General features: G+C 36.6%; 1 protein-coding gene across 8 annotated transcripts in view; it reads right to left on the reverse strand.

Moving 5' to 3' along the window:
- The window catches only part of CHN1 (chimerin 1), a 205,298-nt gene that overhangs the window by 90,270 nt on the left and 97,638 nt on the right, over positions 1-17,390 (reverse strand). The window contains exon 1 of one of the 8 annotated variants that reach the window (XM_038584900.1): positions 11,572-11,630. The exons of the other annotated variants lie outside the window; for them this stretch is intronic. Within the exon in view, the coding sequence (XP_038440828.1) occupies positions 11,572-11,615 (44 nt within the window). The 5' untranslated portion in view covers positions 11,616-11,630. Of the gene's footprint in view, positions 1-11,571; positions 11,631-17,390 lie in introns of those variants that run through there. 8 annotated transcript variants of the gene reach the window in all.

Here is a 17,390-nt window from a genome sequence, read left to right on the forward strand (position 1 = left end):
TCACACTACTTTTCCTTCTGAAAATTGTTAATGGTTCATTACTGTCCATAAGAAATAGTTCAAATACTTTATCAAGTCCTGAGCTCTTGAGAATCAGTTATTAGTTTTACTTTGAAAGCAAAGGAGATTGGCATAGTACTTGGGACATATTAGACCCTAAGTGGCTGTTGAATAGAATTAATAAAGGGTCTGTTAATGCTTTCCCCTAAGTTGGTCAGCTGAATGTAACAACAACAAAACTCGAAAAAATACATGTAACGTAGAATTACCAAAATATAAGCAGATTACTAATTTTGTTAGGCATAACTAAAAAAGATGTGATAATTATCATGATATAGTGTTTGTCATGTATAGAACTGTGATGTTTTCCATATTGATAACTGGGAATAAATAAAAACCAACCCTTCTAATGCAGTGAACCAATTATAATCATTTTTCACACCTTGTTTCATTTTACCAGCAAATCAAAGAAACAATAGTATGTCCAGCCAATAAATAAATGGATGTGCTTACACAGAAGAGTATTATACACACATTTTAATCTTTTTAAAATAAGGATAGGTCCAAAACCAATCAGCACATTTGTACAATTAACAACAGATTTGGCTTAATTCCCACTCAGTTTCCCTCCTTTCTCTTATAGCCCCTTTCACTATTTCTAAATTCAAATAAAACCTCCAAAAAAAAAAAAAAAAAAGTTCTGGCTTATTCAAGAGCTAGTAATCAGTCCCACTAACAGCTCATTAAAATCTTATTTTCATCACTCTACTACTTCAGGATAAAAAGTCACACTACAATAGAAGTTTACAAGAGCACAGAGCTACATATGTATGTGAGTATTTGTAGAACAGTATACATATATACATAAGTGCATAAACATACCCACACATTCTATATATATGCTTTTCAGATTCCTACTATTAATTCTCTTAAACCACAAAATGTTTTATTTAATTCTTTCTGTATAAATTATACAATTCTAAGTATCACACATGGACTATGATTTAACATTTTAAATATTAAAGTTATTAATAATTAACACGATTTAATATTTTCTTAAATATTAAGGTTCATTATCATGAATATATGACTAAAATCTTAGTGTTTGAATACAGAAATATCCCACAGGCTTGTACTGAGTTAGCCTTTTCCTGGATCTACATTGCCCCCAATCATTGAACTTTGGTTCTTGAATCTAGTTTTATATTTTTAAATCCTCTTTGCAGGGTACCACCTGTGTTCACCTTCTAATTTGCTACTTTTTATTGGCTGTAAGCTTGGGGAAAAGATATAAGGCTTTACTAATATTTTATATCAAACTATATTAAATATTCTAATGGGAATTACTGACTATTATTCCTTTGCAATCAACACATGGGCTCCGTGGCAGCTATGTAGCCATTCAAAGGCATTTCCCCTGATTTCCAGCCTCCTAGCTATATTTCTAAGACCTGAAGCTGCCAATAATCTGATTTTCAGCTAAGTAGGATGTTACTGTAGATGAGTGGAGGTAAGCCTAAATTTGATTAAATATATATCTTTACGTTTATGATCTAGTGGTCATTAACAATCAGAAATTACTAAATAAAATGTATCACTTAAAAATCAATTTCTTAATGTATAATTTATATTCAACAAACTTGCATCCATTTGAAGTGCATAATTTAATGAGTTTTGACAGATACTATCACAGTCAAGATTCAGAACATTTCCAACACCCCCAAAGTATCCTCATGTTCTTTTGTAGCCTATCCTTTTGTCCCTTATTCTATTCAACCACTTATCGTCTTTCTGGAACCATAATTTTCTATACTTTATGTAAATGGAATCATACAGCATATATTCTTTTTGTGTTTGGATGTCTCAGATTATATAAACCATCACTTTTAAACTGATAGATACTGCTCTCATTGGATTTTAACTGCAACTAGATCAAGAATTAGGGCTGTAGAAAAGCAATAAATGAAATTTGTAATTGCTTTTTTGTTTCTGGAGTTGTTCTTAAATAGGTAATTACATCTAATTAAGATGTAACCACCAAATATAATCAACCTGTAGTTGGAAACAAAGAATTATCAACATAGCCATGGTTGCAAATCACTGACTTTTAATGGCTAATAAGCAAAAAGCTTAAAATGTAATACACAACATATCTATTCATTCTGTTCATTTTGAAATGAATGAATGAAATGAATGAAAATCTGTTCATTTTTTTTAAAAAAGATTATTGATTTGAGAGAGCACAGCATGCATGCATAAGCTGGGGGAAAGGGCAGAGAGAGAGAGTGAGTGAATGAGAGAGAGAGGAGTCTTTTTTTTTTTTTTTTTAAAAGATTTTATTTATTTATTCATGAGACACAGAGAGAGAGAGAGAGGCAGAGACACAGGCAGAGGGAGAAGCAGGCCCCACACAGGGAGCCCAATGTGGGACTTGGTCCCGGGTCCCCAGGATCATCCCTGGGCGGAAGGCAGCACCAAACCTCTGAGCCACCAGGGTTGCCCCGAGAGAGAGGAGTCTTAAGCAGACTCCGCGCTAAGCACAAAGCTCTGTGTGGGACTCAATCTCATGACTCTGAGCAGAAACTGAGTGTCAAACACTTTACTGTGCCACTCAAGCACTCCATGTGTGTTTATTTTTATAATACTATTTAATATTTTTGAGTGTTCTGTGCTAGCCACTATGCATGCCTTCGCTTCTAATAGTATGAAGCATTATTACATCCTCATTTTATTGATAAGGAAACTGATACTTAAGAGAGGTAAGTAATTTGCCCAAAGTTTTACAGAAAATGCTGGTACCAGAGTATGAATATATCTAGTATGAATATATCTGTCTGACTGCAAAGCCACATTCTGAATCACTAACCATATTTGCTGATTTAAAACCACAGGGTCAAAAAGATCACCATCAGAAGCCCAATAATTGGATATGTATCTTTTAGAGGAACATGGCAAAAGAATCATGAATACCTGACCACTTAAGAGATTCTTCTTTTTTTTTTTCACTTAAGAGATTCTTAGATAAGATCAATAAATAGAATGAAAAATGGTTCTTTAGTTTCTACTCACACAAAGAACTGTGTAGTAGGATGTTACAGGGAGGCATTCTTTGGTAATTCTCCAATGCAATTTTATCAAATAAGCCCAGTATATACCAAGTAGTGCACAAGGTTCACAGAAACCAAGACTTAGTTCCTGCCCTGGGGGACTTCAATTCATTTGTAAAGACCGACATGTAAGCAGATGTCCCCTGGAGAAAGACCACTGGAGGTGGTCACTTGTTCTTACGTACACTCTGAGAACATGTGAAGATCTTTTTCCAAAATAAATGAATAACCATGTGATCAACAGTACCAGGCACAAATGTATTCAATAGAAATTCAGATATCATCTTGCACATTAGGTACCATCCCTAAAAATAAAAACACCTGAGTCATGAATAGATTTCTAAGTGATCCTAAAAACCTGGCAGCAAATATCTAATGGAACTCTGAAGAAAAATTTTGAAAGACCTAGCAGAATGAGTCAATCTGTAGCTTGGAAAATGACTACAATTGAGAACAGAAGCAGGGCCAAAAGCTAACACAATTGTCTGAAATGAGCAGATGAGGAGCGGGAGGGAGAAACATGCACTCAGAACAATGACAAGAGCCATAGGGCAGCTATTTTAGCCTCAGAACATCATGAGACATTCATAGGAGATCTGTTCTACTAGCCTCAGGAAAGACAGGACAAGTCAAGGGGGTAGGGATGGAAGGATGGAAGGATACACCAGAAGAAACACTCAGTATATTCAGTATACTTAATAAGATAAAGGTAATGTATATAAAAGATATCTAAGAGCAAGGTGGATGAATAGGAAGTTCCAGCCCTTTTTCCTCCACAGAACCATTGAATTAAAGACACATGGAATAAAATTCTTTTATGAAAACTCCAGAACCCATTTAAGAAACTGCAGTACCACCAGGCAAGCGCAAAGCCAAGAAAAGCCTCACTGGAACAGATAAGAAGGGCTATTTCATTTTATCTATGACTGCCCACCCGCCCCCGCCCCCCAAGACAACATAGTTCAGTTTGGCTTGTGGCTTCTTCCCTAAGGGTGGGAGGAGGAAAAAGAGTGGAACATGTGTCCAACATTCTGGCATTTTGGAGGGCTGCCTGAGGGACTGGTTACTAAGCTCACCTGATTCGGAATGCTAAGGTAATTGGCATAGTTTGGATGCCCGGGGGATTCTGAAGGCAAGGGAAAATGGGAGCAGCTTGCTGTAGCATCAGAGAGCCTGCCGTTGTCACAGATGGGCTGGCATGGCTTGGTGCAATTGGGAGGAGGTGCCCAACTTGTTGCTTCTCCCTTGGGAAGGAGGGAGAGGGGTGGGGCATATATCTAACGTTCTGGCTTTTCAGGGAGTTTCCCAAGGGAATGGTATTTCTCTTGCCTGGTTTGGGAAGCTTGCAGGAAGCTAGTATACTTCAGATGCCTGGAGGCTAATGAGAACAGGAGAAACAGGGCAGCTTGCTCCTGTAGCACCCAAGACCCTGCGGTACCATAGACAGATACCAGCTGGTACAAAAGATTACAAGATCCTGAAAAAGAAACTGGCAAACCTCTTTAATTGAGAAATCATGTACATATAGCTCTGAGAAGTCACACTTCCCAAGAGGTGTCAGAGGCCTCCAAAATCTATACCTGTGCTGATCAGTGAAGGTCTTCGTTCATATGAAGCCTGTCTGTAAAGATCAGAAGAAGTGGCTATATTTACAAATGCAAAAAAACTCAGGGAAAAAACCCACAAACCACATGAAGAACCTGGGAAACATGTTTCAATCAATGAAACAAAATAAATTCCCAGAAACCAACCCCAAAGAAACACAGATCTGTTAATTACACAACAAAGAATTAAAAATAATTTTCTTAAAGAAGCTCAATGATCTAAAGGGAGCACGACAATTAAATGAAATAAAGTCGGGAAAATGATGCGTGAACAAAATGAGAATATCAATAGGAGAGACATAAACCTTTTAAAGAGAACCAAACAGAAATTCTGGAGCTACAGAATAATTAGAAAAATTTGGTCAACTAATATTCAACAAGGGATCCATGAATAATCAATTGGGGAAAGGGCAGTCTCTGTAACAAAAATGATGCTGAGAAAACTGGAGAAATACATACAGAACAATGAGATTAGACCTCTAATTCACATGACTAACAAAAATTAACTCAAAATGGACCAGAGACTTAAACATAAAAACTGATACTATAAACTTCTAGGAAAAAAACATAGGGAAGAAGCTCATTGATATTGGTCTTGGCAATGACTTTTTGGACATGACACCAAATGCCTAAACCACCAAAGCAAAACAAAAGGGACTACATCAATTTCAAAAGCTTTATACAGCAAAAGAAATAATTAACAAAATGAAAAGACAACCTACAGAACAGGAGAAAATTTCTGCAAACCACCTACTGAATAACGGGTTAATATTCAAAATATATAAAGAATTCATAAAACTTAACAACAACAAATCCCCACAAAACCCAAATAATACAACTTAAAAATGGGCAGAAGAACTAAACTAATTTTTCCAAAGAGGACATGAAAATGGCCAATAGGCAGATGAAAAGATGTTCAATATCACTAACCATCAAAGAAATGCAAATAAAAAACCACACCTTGTAGGATGGTTGCTATCAAGAAGACAAGACCAAGTGCTGGCAAGAATGTGGGGAGAATGTAAATTGGTCCAACCACTATAAAAACATGGAGGGTCCTCAAAATTAAAAATAGAGGGGCACCTGGGTGGCTGTTTCTCCCTCTACCTATGTCTCACCTCTCTGTGTCTCTCACGAATAAATACAATCTGTTTTTAAAAATTAAAAATAGATCTACTGTACAATGCAGCAATTCTACTTCATGATATATACCCCAAAGAAGTGAAAACAGGATCTTAATGAGATATATGCACTTTCACATTGATCACATTATTCACAATAGCCAAAATACAGAAACAACCCAAATATCCATCAATGGATGCATGGATAAGAAAGATGTGGTACATATACACAGTCGAATATTATCCAGCCACGATAAAGAAGGATATCCTGCCATTTGTGACAACCTGGATAAACCTTGAGCACATTGCACTAAGTGAGATAAGTTAGAGAGATAAATGTTGTATGATATCACCTACATATGGAATCTAAAAAATTCAAACCTGTAAAAACATAGTCAAATAGTGGTTACCAAGGGATAAAGAGCAGGGGATAAGACCCACAGTGTTTAAAGGTACAAATCTGTAATGAGGGCAGCCCAGGTGGCTCAGCGGTTTAGCCCCACCTTCAGGCCAGGGCCTGATCCTGGAGACTGGGGATCAAGTCCCATGTCGGGCTCCCTGCATGGAGCCTGCTTCTCCCTCTGCCTGTCTCTGCCTCTCTGTGTCTCTCATGAATAAATAATAAAATAAAATCTTAAAAAAAAAAAATCCTCAAATCTGTAATGAGTACTAAATAAAGCCATAGAGATCTACTGCACTGTACTGTACTGATATAATGTGATAAATATCACTACCATGGCAATTATATCACAATATATAAATGTATCAAAATAATACACTTCAAATTTATACAACATTACATGTCAAATTTATTCGATTTCAAAAAAGGTTCAGCATCAGATTTGAATAAGCAAAAGAGTCAGTAAAATTGAAGACAAGTCAATTGAAATTACTGAAACATGAACAAAGAGACAAAAAGAATGAAGTAAAGCTCCTAAGAGACTAATGGTAGATCATCAAATGGACCACTAAATACATTACAGAAATCAGAAGAGAAAGGGACAGAGAACTTATTTGAATAAACAATGACTGAAAATGTTCCATATCAGAGAAAGGAAATGAACACTCAAATTCAAGAAATTCAAAGACCTCCAACCAGGATGAACCTAAAAGAGATTCATACCAAGATACATCATAATCAAAGCGTCAAAAGTCAAAGACAAAGAATATTAAGAGCAGCATAAGAAAAAAAAAAAAAAAAAGAGCAGCATAAGAAAAACAGCTCATCATGTACAGGAGAGCTTCCATGATACTCTCAGTGGCTTTCTCAGAGAAACTTTACAGGTCAGTGAGAATGGGGTGATATATTCAAATCGCTGAAAGAAAAAAAAATACTGCCACTGAGAATACTACTTCTGGTAAAAATGTCCTTCAAAAATGAAGGAGAAATAAATACTTTCCCAGATAAACAAAAGCTGAAGGAGTTCACAATCACTAGACCTGCTTTATAATAAATGTTAAAGACCTCAAGTTGAAACTAAAGGACACTAGACAGCAACATGAAAGCATATGAAAATATGAAGCTTGCTGTAAATGTAACTATACAAATACAGAATGCTGTAATACTGTAACAGTGATGCATAAAGCACTATCAATTTTGATATGAATTTAAAAGACAAAAGCATAAAAATAAATATAACACTATGTTAACAGACACACAATATGTAAAGATGTAGTTTGTGAAATCAGTAACATAAATGGAGGTGATGAGATATAAAAGAGCTTTTTTGCATATACCTGAAGTTAAGTTTTATCAGCCTTATAAGATGTTTCATATAAGCCTCATGGTAACCACAAATACCAAAACACACAGAAGAAAATGAAAAAGGAACCAAAGCATGCCTGACCAAAAACATTAATGAAACATGAAGGAAGGCAGCAAGAGAGAAAAACAGAAACAAAATAGTTGTAAGACAGAGAAAACAATTAACAATGTGGCAAGAGTAAGTTCTTCCCAATCAGTAATTGATTGAAATGTAAATGGGTTGAACTCCCCAATCAAAAGATAATGAGTGCCTATAAAAAGCATACATGGGCAGTCCGGGTGGCTCAGCTGTTTAGCGCCGCCTTCAGCCCAGGGCGTGATCCTGGAGACCCAGATGGAGTCCCACCTCCGGCTCCCTGTAGGGAGCCTGCTTCTCCCTCTGCCTGTGTCTCTGCCTCTCTCGCCCGTGCTCTCTCTCTCTCTCTCTCTCTGTCTCTCATGAATAAATAAATAAAATCTTTTTTTTAAAAGTATATATGTTCCTAACACAAGGGCACCCAAATGTATGAAGCAAACATTCACAGAATTGAAGGGAGAAATAAACAGTAACACTGTGTTAGTAAAAGATTTCAATAATGGACAGAAAAACCAGACAGTAATAAGGCAAGGGAGGACCTGAACAGCACTACAGACTGACAGCACCTAACACACACACACAGAACACCTACTCAACAAAAGCAGAATACATGTTCTTCTTAAGCACACAGAGAATATTCTTCAGGATATATTACATGCTAGTGCACAAAAGAAATCTTGACAAATTTAAGAAGATGGAATCATACTAAGTATTTTTTCCAATCACAATGGAATGAAACTATAAGTCAACAGCAGTAGGAAAATAGGACAATTCACAAGTATTTGGAAATGGAACAACATACAAATAACCAATGGGTCAAAGAAGAAATCACAAGGGAAATCAGAAAATATTTTGAGACAAATAACAACTAAAACACCAAGTACTAAGAGAAAAGTTTATAGAAGACACCTAAATTAAAAAAGAAATCAACAACCTGACTTTACATCTCAAAGAATTAGGAAAAAAAAAAAAAACTAAATTCAAAGTTAATAAAAGGAAGGAAATAAAGACCAGAACAAAGATTAAAATAAAGAAATAAAAATGACTGAAAATCAATGAAATTAAATGTCAGTTTGTCAAAAAATATCAACAAAATAAATAAGCACTTAGTCACACTAAAGACATACATACAGGCAAATGCAAGAGAATAAAGAGCCCAGAAATAAACCCTCATCTATGTCAAACAATCTTTGTCAAACAATGGGGCAAAGACAGTCTTTTCAACAAATAAATGGTGCTGGGAAAACTGGATATCCACATGCAAAAGAATGAAAATGAACCTGTATCTTATACCATATACCCAAAATGGATTAAAGACCTAAATGTAAGACCTGAAACTATATAGCCTCTGTAAGAAAACATAGGGGAAAGCTTCAAGACAGTGGAACAGGCCACAATTTCTCGCCTTTAACATCAAAAGTAACAAAAACAAAAATAAACAAAGGGGACTACATCAAACTTAAAAACATCTGCACAGAAAAGGAAGCAATCAATAGAGTGAAAAGGTAGCCTTATGGAAGGGGAGAAAAATACTTGCAAACTGCATATCAAATAAGGGGTTAATATCCAGAATATAAAAAGAACCCATGCAGTGTAATTTTAAAATGACCTGATTAAACAAAGGACTTGAACAGTTTTCCAAGGAAGATAAACAAATAGCCAACAAGCATATGAAAAGATGTTCAACTTTACTAATCAGAGAGAGACACAAATCAAAAACACAATGAGATATCACCTTATACCTGTTAGGATGGCACTATCAATAAAACAAAATGACAAGGGTTGGTGAGTATGTGGATAAATTGGAACCCTTGTGCAATGTTGGTAGGATTGTAAATGATGCAACCACTATGGAAAATGGTATGGAGTTCAAGAAATTAAAAATAGAACTACCACATGACCTAGCAATCCCACTTTTGGGTATATGTCCAAAAGAACTAAAAACAGACTTCCAAGAGATATTTGCACATCCATGAACACTACAGCATTATTCACAATAGGCAAGCTGTGAAAGCAACTTCAATGTCCATCAAAGGATGGAAGGATTAAAAAAAAATCTGAGCCAAATACAAAAAGGCAAATGCTGCACAATTCTACTTACATGAGTTAACTAAAGTAAGCAAACTCAGAGAAACAGAAAGGAGATTGGTGGTTGCCAGCAGCTGGGGGGTGGCAAATAGTGGGGTGGGGAGAGTCATCCTTAAATGGGTAGAGTTTTGTCATGCAATATGAAAGAGTTCTAGAAATCTGATAACAACATACACAAAGTAAGCAATTACTTAATCAACACTGGAAAGTTAGGAGAGTTAAAAAAAATACACATATGTGTACATACACGTAGTTCAGGAAAATGTGGTGTAGATTAGGAATACCAAAAAGACAACCCATTGAGACAAAATCATTCATTGATTCATTCATTTTTGCATGCCCACCCCAGTAGGGTATAAAGAACCCGGTTTATATTCCTGAGATAGAACTGGATACTGCTATGTAACTCATTAACTTCCCTCTATATTAACAAAAATTAAGTTGGTAAAAGAAAAAACCACACACCTCTTTCCTTCACATCTTCATCTGTGTCCTCTTCCTTCTTCCCAATCATAAGTACATACTTGATTTCCTCTGTTTTCAAGACATATTGTCACCTACTTAACATCTCTTTCTAAACTTTGTTGTAAAGTGTCATTTGGCTGGCACAGGGACTGCAGTTTAATTAGGTAAGTGGAGAAATTTAATATATATCTGCTTTTAACATCACTGTACTTAATTCTGCTCATCAATAAATCTTTAAAACTTGTATTTGTTGGTCAACTGTCAGGCACAACTAGTTATAGTTTAATGTATATCATCTGCCATATATAATATCTAATGGTATAAATCATATTTTATCTACATTATAAATGTCACATCAACATTCAAATCACAGATATACTTTAGTAAAACGATTTATAAATAAATATGAAAATATAGAAGAGGGAAGAGAAAAGCAAAGAAAGATATTTTCTTTTCCCATTTTCCATTGATATAATCTGGCAAATTCTAAAATTGGTATGTTATGAAATTCTGAAATCTGTGTTTTGGCAAAATCTGACTACAAAAAGTTGGATAATTATTTGGAACTTTGTGCTTAATTCAAAGAATCTTTTTTACTCAAAATGGATGTTCCAGTTCCTGAAATCCACTGAAATTGGAGAATGGAAAGATAGCTCTTGAAATAAATACCTTAATCACTTTGTATACTTATTGAATTATTATTCAATAAGAATTATTATTATTTTGTACTTATAATCTGCATTCATTCTTCTGTATTTTGGCAGGATGGAAGCATATTGTCAGGATAAATGATGGAAGATCAATATCATCTTAGGATCCTAACAAAATTATCTTTAGAGAAAGAAATCTATGTGTGGTGGGGTAAGAGTGTGTGTATGAGAGATATACATGTATCTATTTCTGAATTTTTTTCCAGACATTTCTAAGATATGTTAGTTCGATTGGTAGGAGAATAAAAAAAAATTAAAACACTCCAAAGTTCAGCTCCATAGAATAAAAAATATTCCTCCTCTCCCATACTATCCAGTGGCTATCTAGAGATGTTATGTACTTCTATTTTGGAAAGAAAAAAACCCACATAACTTGATAAAAAAACACACACACACACAAATAACTACAGTGGAACTGAAAGCTTACTAGACGAGATAGCTCGGGCAACCTAGAGAGAACAGGCTCCTCTGAACTGATGATAAACTATTCTCTTCTGAGACTATCAATAAAAGGAGATATGTGGCGGAAAGGGCAGGGGGGAGGGGCAGAAGGAAAGGAAATCCAGCTTTTACTATTTCTCAAAATGAACAACCTGCCTCTAAATAAGATACAATCTGACAAAAACTCATCTTACCCGTCTGCATCAGAGACAGATGGTCTTTCAGTATCTTCCACCATAATAGGCCCTTTTGCCTGTCAGGTGTGAACTTAGCTCCCTAAACTGCAGACCACATTTCTCAGCTTCTTTTGCCTTGCTTTTAGGAGCAGCCAATGAGTATTAACTGGAAGTGGTATGAATCTTAACCACTTCTGCTTTATCAGCTGGAATGTGGATATGGGGATCCCTGGGTGGCGCAGCGGTTTAGCGCCTGCCTTTGGCCCAGGGCGCGATCCTGGAGACCCAGGATCGAATCCCACGTCAGTCTCCCGGTGCATGGAGCCTGCTTCTCCCTCTGCCTATGTCTCTGCCTCTCTCTCTCTGTGTGTGACTATCATAAATAAATAAAAAAAAATTTAAAAAAAATAAAAAAAAAATGGAATGTGGATATGAAGTCTGGTGTCACCATGAGATAAACTTGGAAGCCACATACAGGAAAGCAACAGGAGGATAGAACTAGTCTGCATCTCTTAACTTGTTAAAAAAGGCCACACTAGGGCAGCCCCAGTGGCGCAGCGGTTTAGCGCCGCCTGCAGCCTGGGGTATGATCCTGGAGATCCAGGATCGAGTCCCACATCGGGCTCCTTGCATGGAGCCTGCTTCTCCCTCTGCCTGTGTCTCTGTCTCTGTGTCTCTCATGAGTAAATAAATAAAATCTTAAAAAAAAAAAAAAAAAAGGCCACACTAGCCTCAAAAGATTTCTTGAATGCAGGAGAAAAATTAGAATATAGAATATATTCTATTTTTGAATAAGGAAGTGTAACTTCTTTTTCAGTTACTTATACTCAAACCTGATCCCAATTCTCATTCCTCACTGTACAGATAGTCTGCGTTTATTTCTGTTATTTGGTGATCCTCTCATTTGAGGTCCTGTTTTCCAGAGCATACTTTTTTTTTTTTTTAAGATTTTATTTATTTATTCATGAGAGACACAGAGAGAGAGTGTGTGAGAGGGGCAGAGACACAGGCAGAGGGAGAAGCAGGCTCCATGCAGGGAGCCTAACGTGGGACTCGATCCCAGGTCTCCAGGATCACACCCTGGGCTGAAGGCAGCACTAAACCGCTGGGCCACCTGGGCTGCCCCCGCAGAGTATACATTTTTTTAAAAAAATTCATACTATGAACTCATACTATGAAGAGCTAAAATAACATGCAAACAGCAAGTCCTTAAAATATCTTCCACTACCTGGATACTACCACCCCAAAATATGCTTTCGTTTATCTGTTATAATATGGTAAAGATCAACAGTATGATAATTTATTTTGCTGGGGATTGAACTTACTTATTCAATACCCAAAAAAAATTCCAGAGAAGTCACAGGTTTAAGTTTCTTGGCTTGCCAGTGGGAGAGGCTCCTTTGCCTCATAGGCTCCCCTACTGTGGTTGCCACCTTTCTCTTTCCTTCTAAATGTGCATTTTAAGCTGGTAGGATCTTTTGGCAGGGAGGGCTTGAACTCATAAACTTGAGATCAAGACCTGAGTTGAGATCAAGAGTCAGATGCTTAACCAACTGTGCCACCCTGGTGCCCTGGATCTTTCTGAATGAAAAAGTGTTATAGGAGGCCAACATTAGAAAAAAATTGGTAACTAAAAAGGTAGACCCACAGGAGAGAAAAGACATGGTACATAAAAATTAGACAAATTTGAGTCATGGTATGAATAAGTTTTCAGATCACTGATAATTGGTTTTAAAATAACTGATAAGGGGAAGCCCGGGTGGCTCAGCGGTTTAGCGCCGCCTTCAGCCCAGGGAGCGTGATCCTGGGGTCCTGGGATTGAGTCCCACATGGGGCTTCCTGCATGGAGCCTGCTTTTCCCTCCGCTTCTCCCTCTCTGCCTCTCTGTCTCTCATGAATAAATAAATAAAATCTTTAAAATAAAATAACATAACATAAAATAAAATAACTGATAAATAGAAATTATATTTGAACAACAAAAGCAAAGTGAAAGTAAAAGTATTAACATTCTATAAATATCTTCTAGTGGCCATGACCCAATGTATGTATCAACTACAGAATGCATAAGGAGGTCAAAAATTTGCCAAATGTAGTAGCAGTTACACAGAGAATAGTCTACACAGGGTCCAGCAATATAGCTCACTGGCCAAATCCAGGCAACTATCTGTTTTCGTATGGCTAATTAAATGATTACATTTTAAGGGGCTATATAACTACCTACATAACAAAATACTCTCATTGGCCTGCAAAGCCCTTAATATTTACTACTAGATCTTTTACAGAAAAAAGATTACCAATACTTGGTCTACATGACTGATTACATCTCCCTAAGATTTAAGGAAAGGAAAAAAAAATTCAATTTTGAAAAGCTTATGAAGGTCCACAGTACTACTGTCAGTATAATGTTAAGAATAACCCCCACAGGGCACCCCCGGTGGTGCAGCGGTTTAGCGCCGCCTGCAGCCTGGGGTCTGATCCTGGAGACCCAGGACCGAGTCCCGCGTCGGGCTCCCTGCATGGAGCCTGCTTCTCCCTCTGCCTGTGTCTCTGCCTCTCAGTCTCTCTCTCTCTGAATAAATAAATTAAAAAAAAAATACTTATTTAAAAAAAAAATAATAAAAAGAATAACCCCCACAGGGGTGCCTGGGTGGCTTAGTTAAGCATCCAACATGATAGGGATCCCTGGGTGGCGCAGCGGTTTGGCGCCTGCCTTTGGCCCAGGGCGCGATCCTGGAGACCCGGGATCGAATCCCACGTCGGGCTCTCGGTGCATGGGGCCTGCTTCTCTCTGCCTGTGTCTCTGCCTCTCTCTCTCCCTCTGTTACTATCATAAATAAATAAATTAAAAAAAAAAAAAAAAGCATCCAACATGATATTTCGGCTCAGGTCATGATATCAAGGGTTGTGGGATGGAGCTCCGCATTGGGGCTCCATGCTCGGTGGGGAGTCTGCTGGAGTTTCTCTCACCCTCTCCCACTCTCCTCACTTGCATGCTTTCTTTCTCAGGTAAATAATAAATAAGTCTTGAAAAAAAAAAATAATCTCCACAGTTGGTAAAGAAAGGACTCCTTAGAATTTGAACCACTGATTAGCAATTAGCAAATAAATTTACTTAGAATTATGTCTTTTATGGTATTCTGTGACATATTAATAAGTGCTATTTGTGGTAAAACATTAGGAAAATACTTACAGAAAGTTGAAACAATTCTTGTTTTGTAGGTGTATATGTGTGTTCATTTTGCTTTACTGTAAGACTTCTCAGAGCCTTAAAAATATCTCCTAGACAGGGAAATAGCATACACCAGTTCCCAAATTTATCTTACCTTACTTCTCTGACATCTATTAATATCTTGAAGAAAGTACAGATGGAATAGTTTAGGAAATATTTACCTCATATGATGCCAAAATAAATTAGTGGGAGATTAAAAAGTTAAATGTGTAAGATACATCATAAAACCCAGAAGAGAACCTAAAATTTAGCTCTGAAATCTCTTATGGAGTTAGTACTCTCTCAGCTAAGGGAAAATGGAGACAGTCATTAAGAAAAAGATTCACTGATTTTATGAACATGAAAAATTAAAATATTTTTTAGGTCAAAACCAACAAAACTAGAGAAAACATGCTCAGTAAATATAATAAATGGATGCGCACATAATACATTAAGGAGTTTATAGGACAATGGACATGATCAGGTCGCTAAGAAGAAATATAACCAGCTTCTGTGCCTACGCTAGTGATTCCTCCTCTGGCTGTTTTTCCTACTGAAGCTAACAAAAATTTCAAACTTCGGTCACATGACAGCCTGGCTTAAAACTTGGCCCAGTTGCCCATGGCTCTTAGGATGAAGAGCAAACTCCTTTAACATGGCGGACAGGAAGCCTCACGCCTTCACTCTCCAGCTTCCTGTCTGCCGCTCAGGCACAGAGCCACCACACAGGACGCTCCTTCTGTCATTCTCTCCCCACCCTCCCATTCTTTTATCTTAGTTCACTTGCACGCAGCCTTTAGTTCTCATGTCGGACTTCACCTTCTCAGAAGAGCCTTCTTCGACTCTAATTCTGTGGTCTTAGATCAGATTCTCCTTAAAATAGTCTTAGCACCTCACACTTTCCCTCCATAGGGCTCACTTCCAGTTTTAACTGTACGTGTTGGGACAACTGTGTTAAATTTGAACAGTCTCACTACCTGGTAAACCCCACAAGGCTAGGGATCTTGACTGTCTTGTTCATCCTTGTATCCCCAGCACCCAGGAGAATATCTTCAGGTCAACATTTAAAAAACAACAGCAACAAAGGAACAATAAAAAATACTTCAAAAAAAGATAAAAATACTATTTATTTTTGGGACAGTTAGACTATAGGTAATATTTTTCTTGTCTTACTTTTCTGCGTTTTACATATTTTCTATAGTGCACATTAACAAAAAAAAGGTTTATGATGGACTCACATTTAAATAAGTATAGTAAGTGAAAATCAGTAAGTAAAATTATCAGGGTTTTAAAAAATTGAAGGAGGTGAAACTTGACCTTATGAAGAATTAATTCAAATAGAAAACATATTTTATTGACAAGGAAAATGTTCCTGATGTACAGCTAACTGAAAAAATATACCATAAAATAGTATACCTGATTGAAACCATTTTATGGTTATGTAAGCCATATAACCATCCTATGATGGTTCTATGATTTATGAAACCCTAGCAAGTGCTAGAATTTTATAAACTACAACCTTTAATTGTGATTATCTCTGGGTAGTGAAATTAAAAGTTTATTTTTTGTTTTTCTACGTTTTTAAATGTTTTCTGTATACATAATAGGAAAAAACTCATCTCTTTAAACAGCTGCTTCTACATTTACAATATGGTTCAATTTGCAGTCCATTTTTAGGAATATATCTACTTTTTTCAAGTAGGGAATGCCTTATGCTATCTACTTCTTACTGTGTCGTATCAATTATTTTCTATAGTTTTATTAAAGCATACTTAACCTGAAGGTATTTCATATAAACTGAATCATTATACCAATATTTTTTAAAAGCTCATGGCACTAATAACATGGTTAAGTGATTACAGGTTTAAGTAAATTATGCTAGCCTTTTTTTTTTTAAGATTTATTTTTATTTATTTATGATAGAGAGAGAGAGGCAAAGACACAGGCAGAGGGAGAAGCAGGCTCCATGCCGGGAGCCTGACATGGGACTCGATCCCGGGACTCCAGGATCGCGCCCTGGGCCAAAGGCAGGCGCGAAACCGCTGAGCCACCCAGGGATCCCCTATGCTAGTCTTTTTATCAATTATCAATTTTCTGATATTGCAAGGCTTCTAGATTCTATTGTTGTCATGTGAGTTACCACCTACCCTTACATCCAGACAACTTCCCCAAAAGTGATCATCATCTTAACTAAGAGAAGCAGAAAAACATTTTTGAAAAATTATTTCAGAACATTATTTTCCACTTATTCCAAATAGCACAAGGTTTGCAGGAAATGAAACGAAACCATGGTAACCAACTAAACCTATCATGAGCTATCAGATCAAAAGAACTCATAGTACATTACACGTCAACGCCTACCAGCAGCATAATCTCTCTCCAGTTCTTTTTGATTCTTCTTCCTATACATGAAAAAAGCTTTCAACCAATTTTTATCTTTTAAAAATATGAAAACCCCTTATCAGTATGTACTGTAATTCTCTGACTTTACCCAGGAACTCTAGCTGATTTTACCTTTAAGAGTCAACCCAATGCTCTGAGATTCAATTAAGAATTACTGTTTTTTTTTTCCAATCATTAGCAAATTACATTTTTTACTTCAATGATTTTTTTATCATTTTTTAAATAC

The sequence above is a fragment of the Canis lupus genome, chromosome 36 (genome assembly GCF_011100685.1).
Source record: "Canis lupus familiaris isolate Mischka breed German Shepherd chromosome 36, alternate assembly UU_Cfam_GSD_1.0, whole genome shotgun sequence".
NCBI classification, from domain to species: Eukaryota; Metazoa; Chordata; class Mammalia; order Carnivora; family Canidae; genus Canis; species Canis lupus.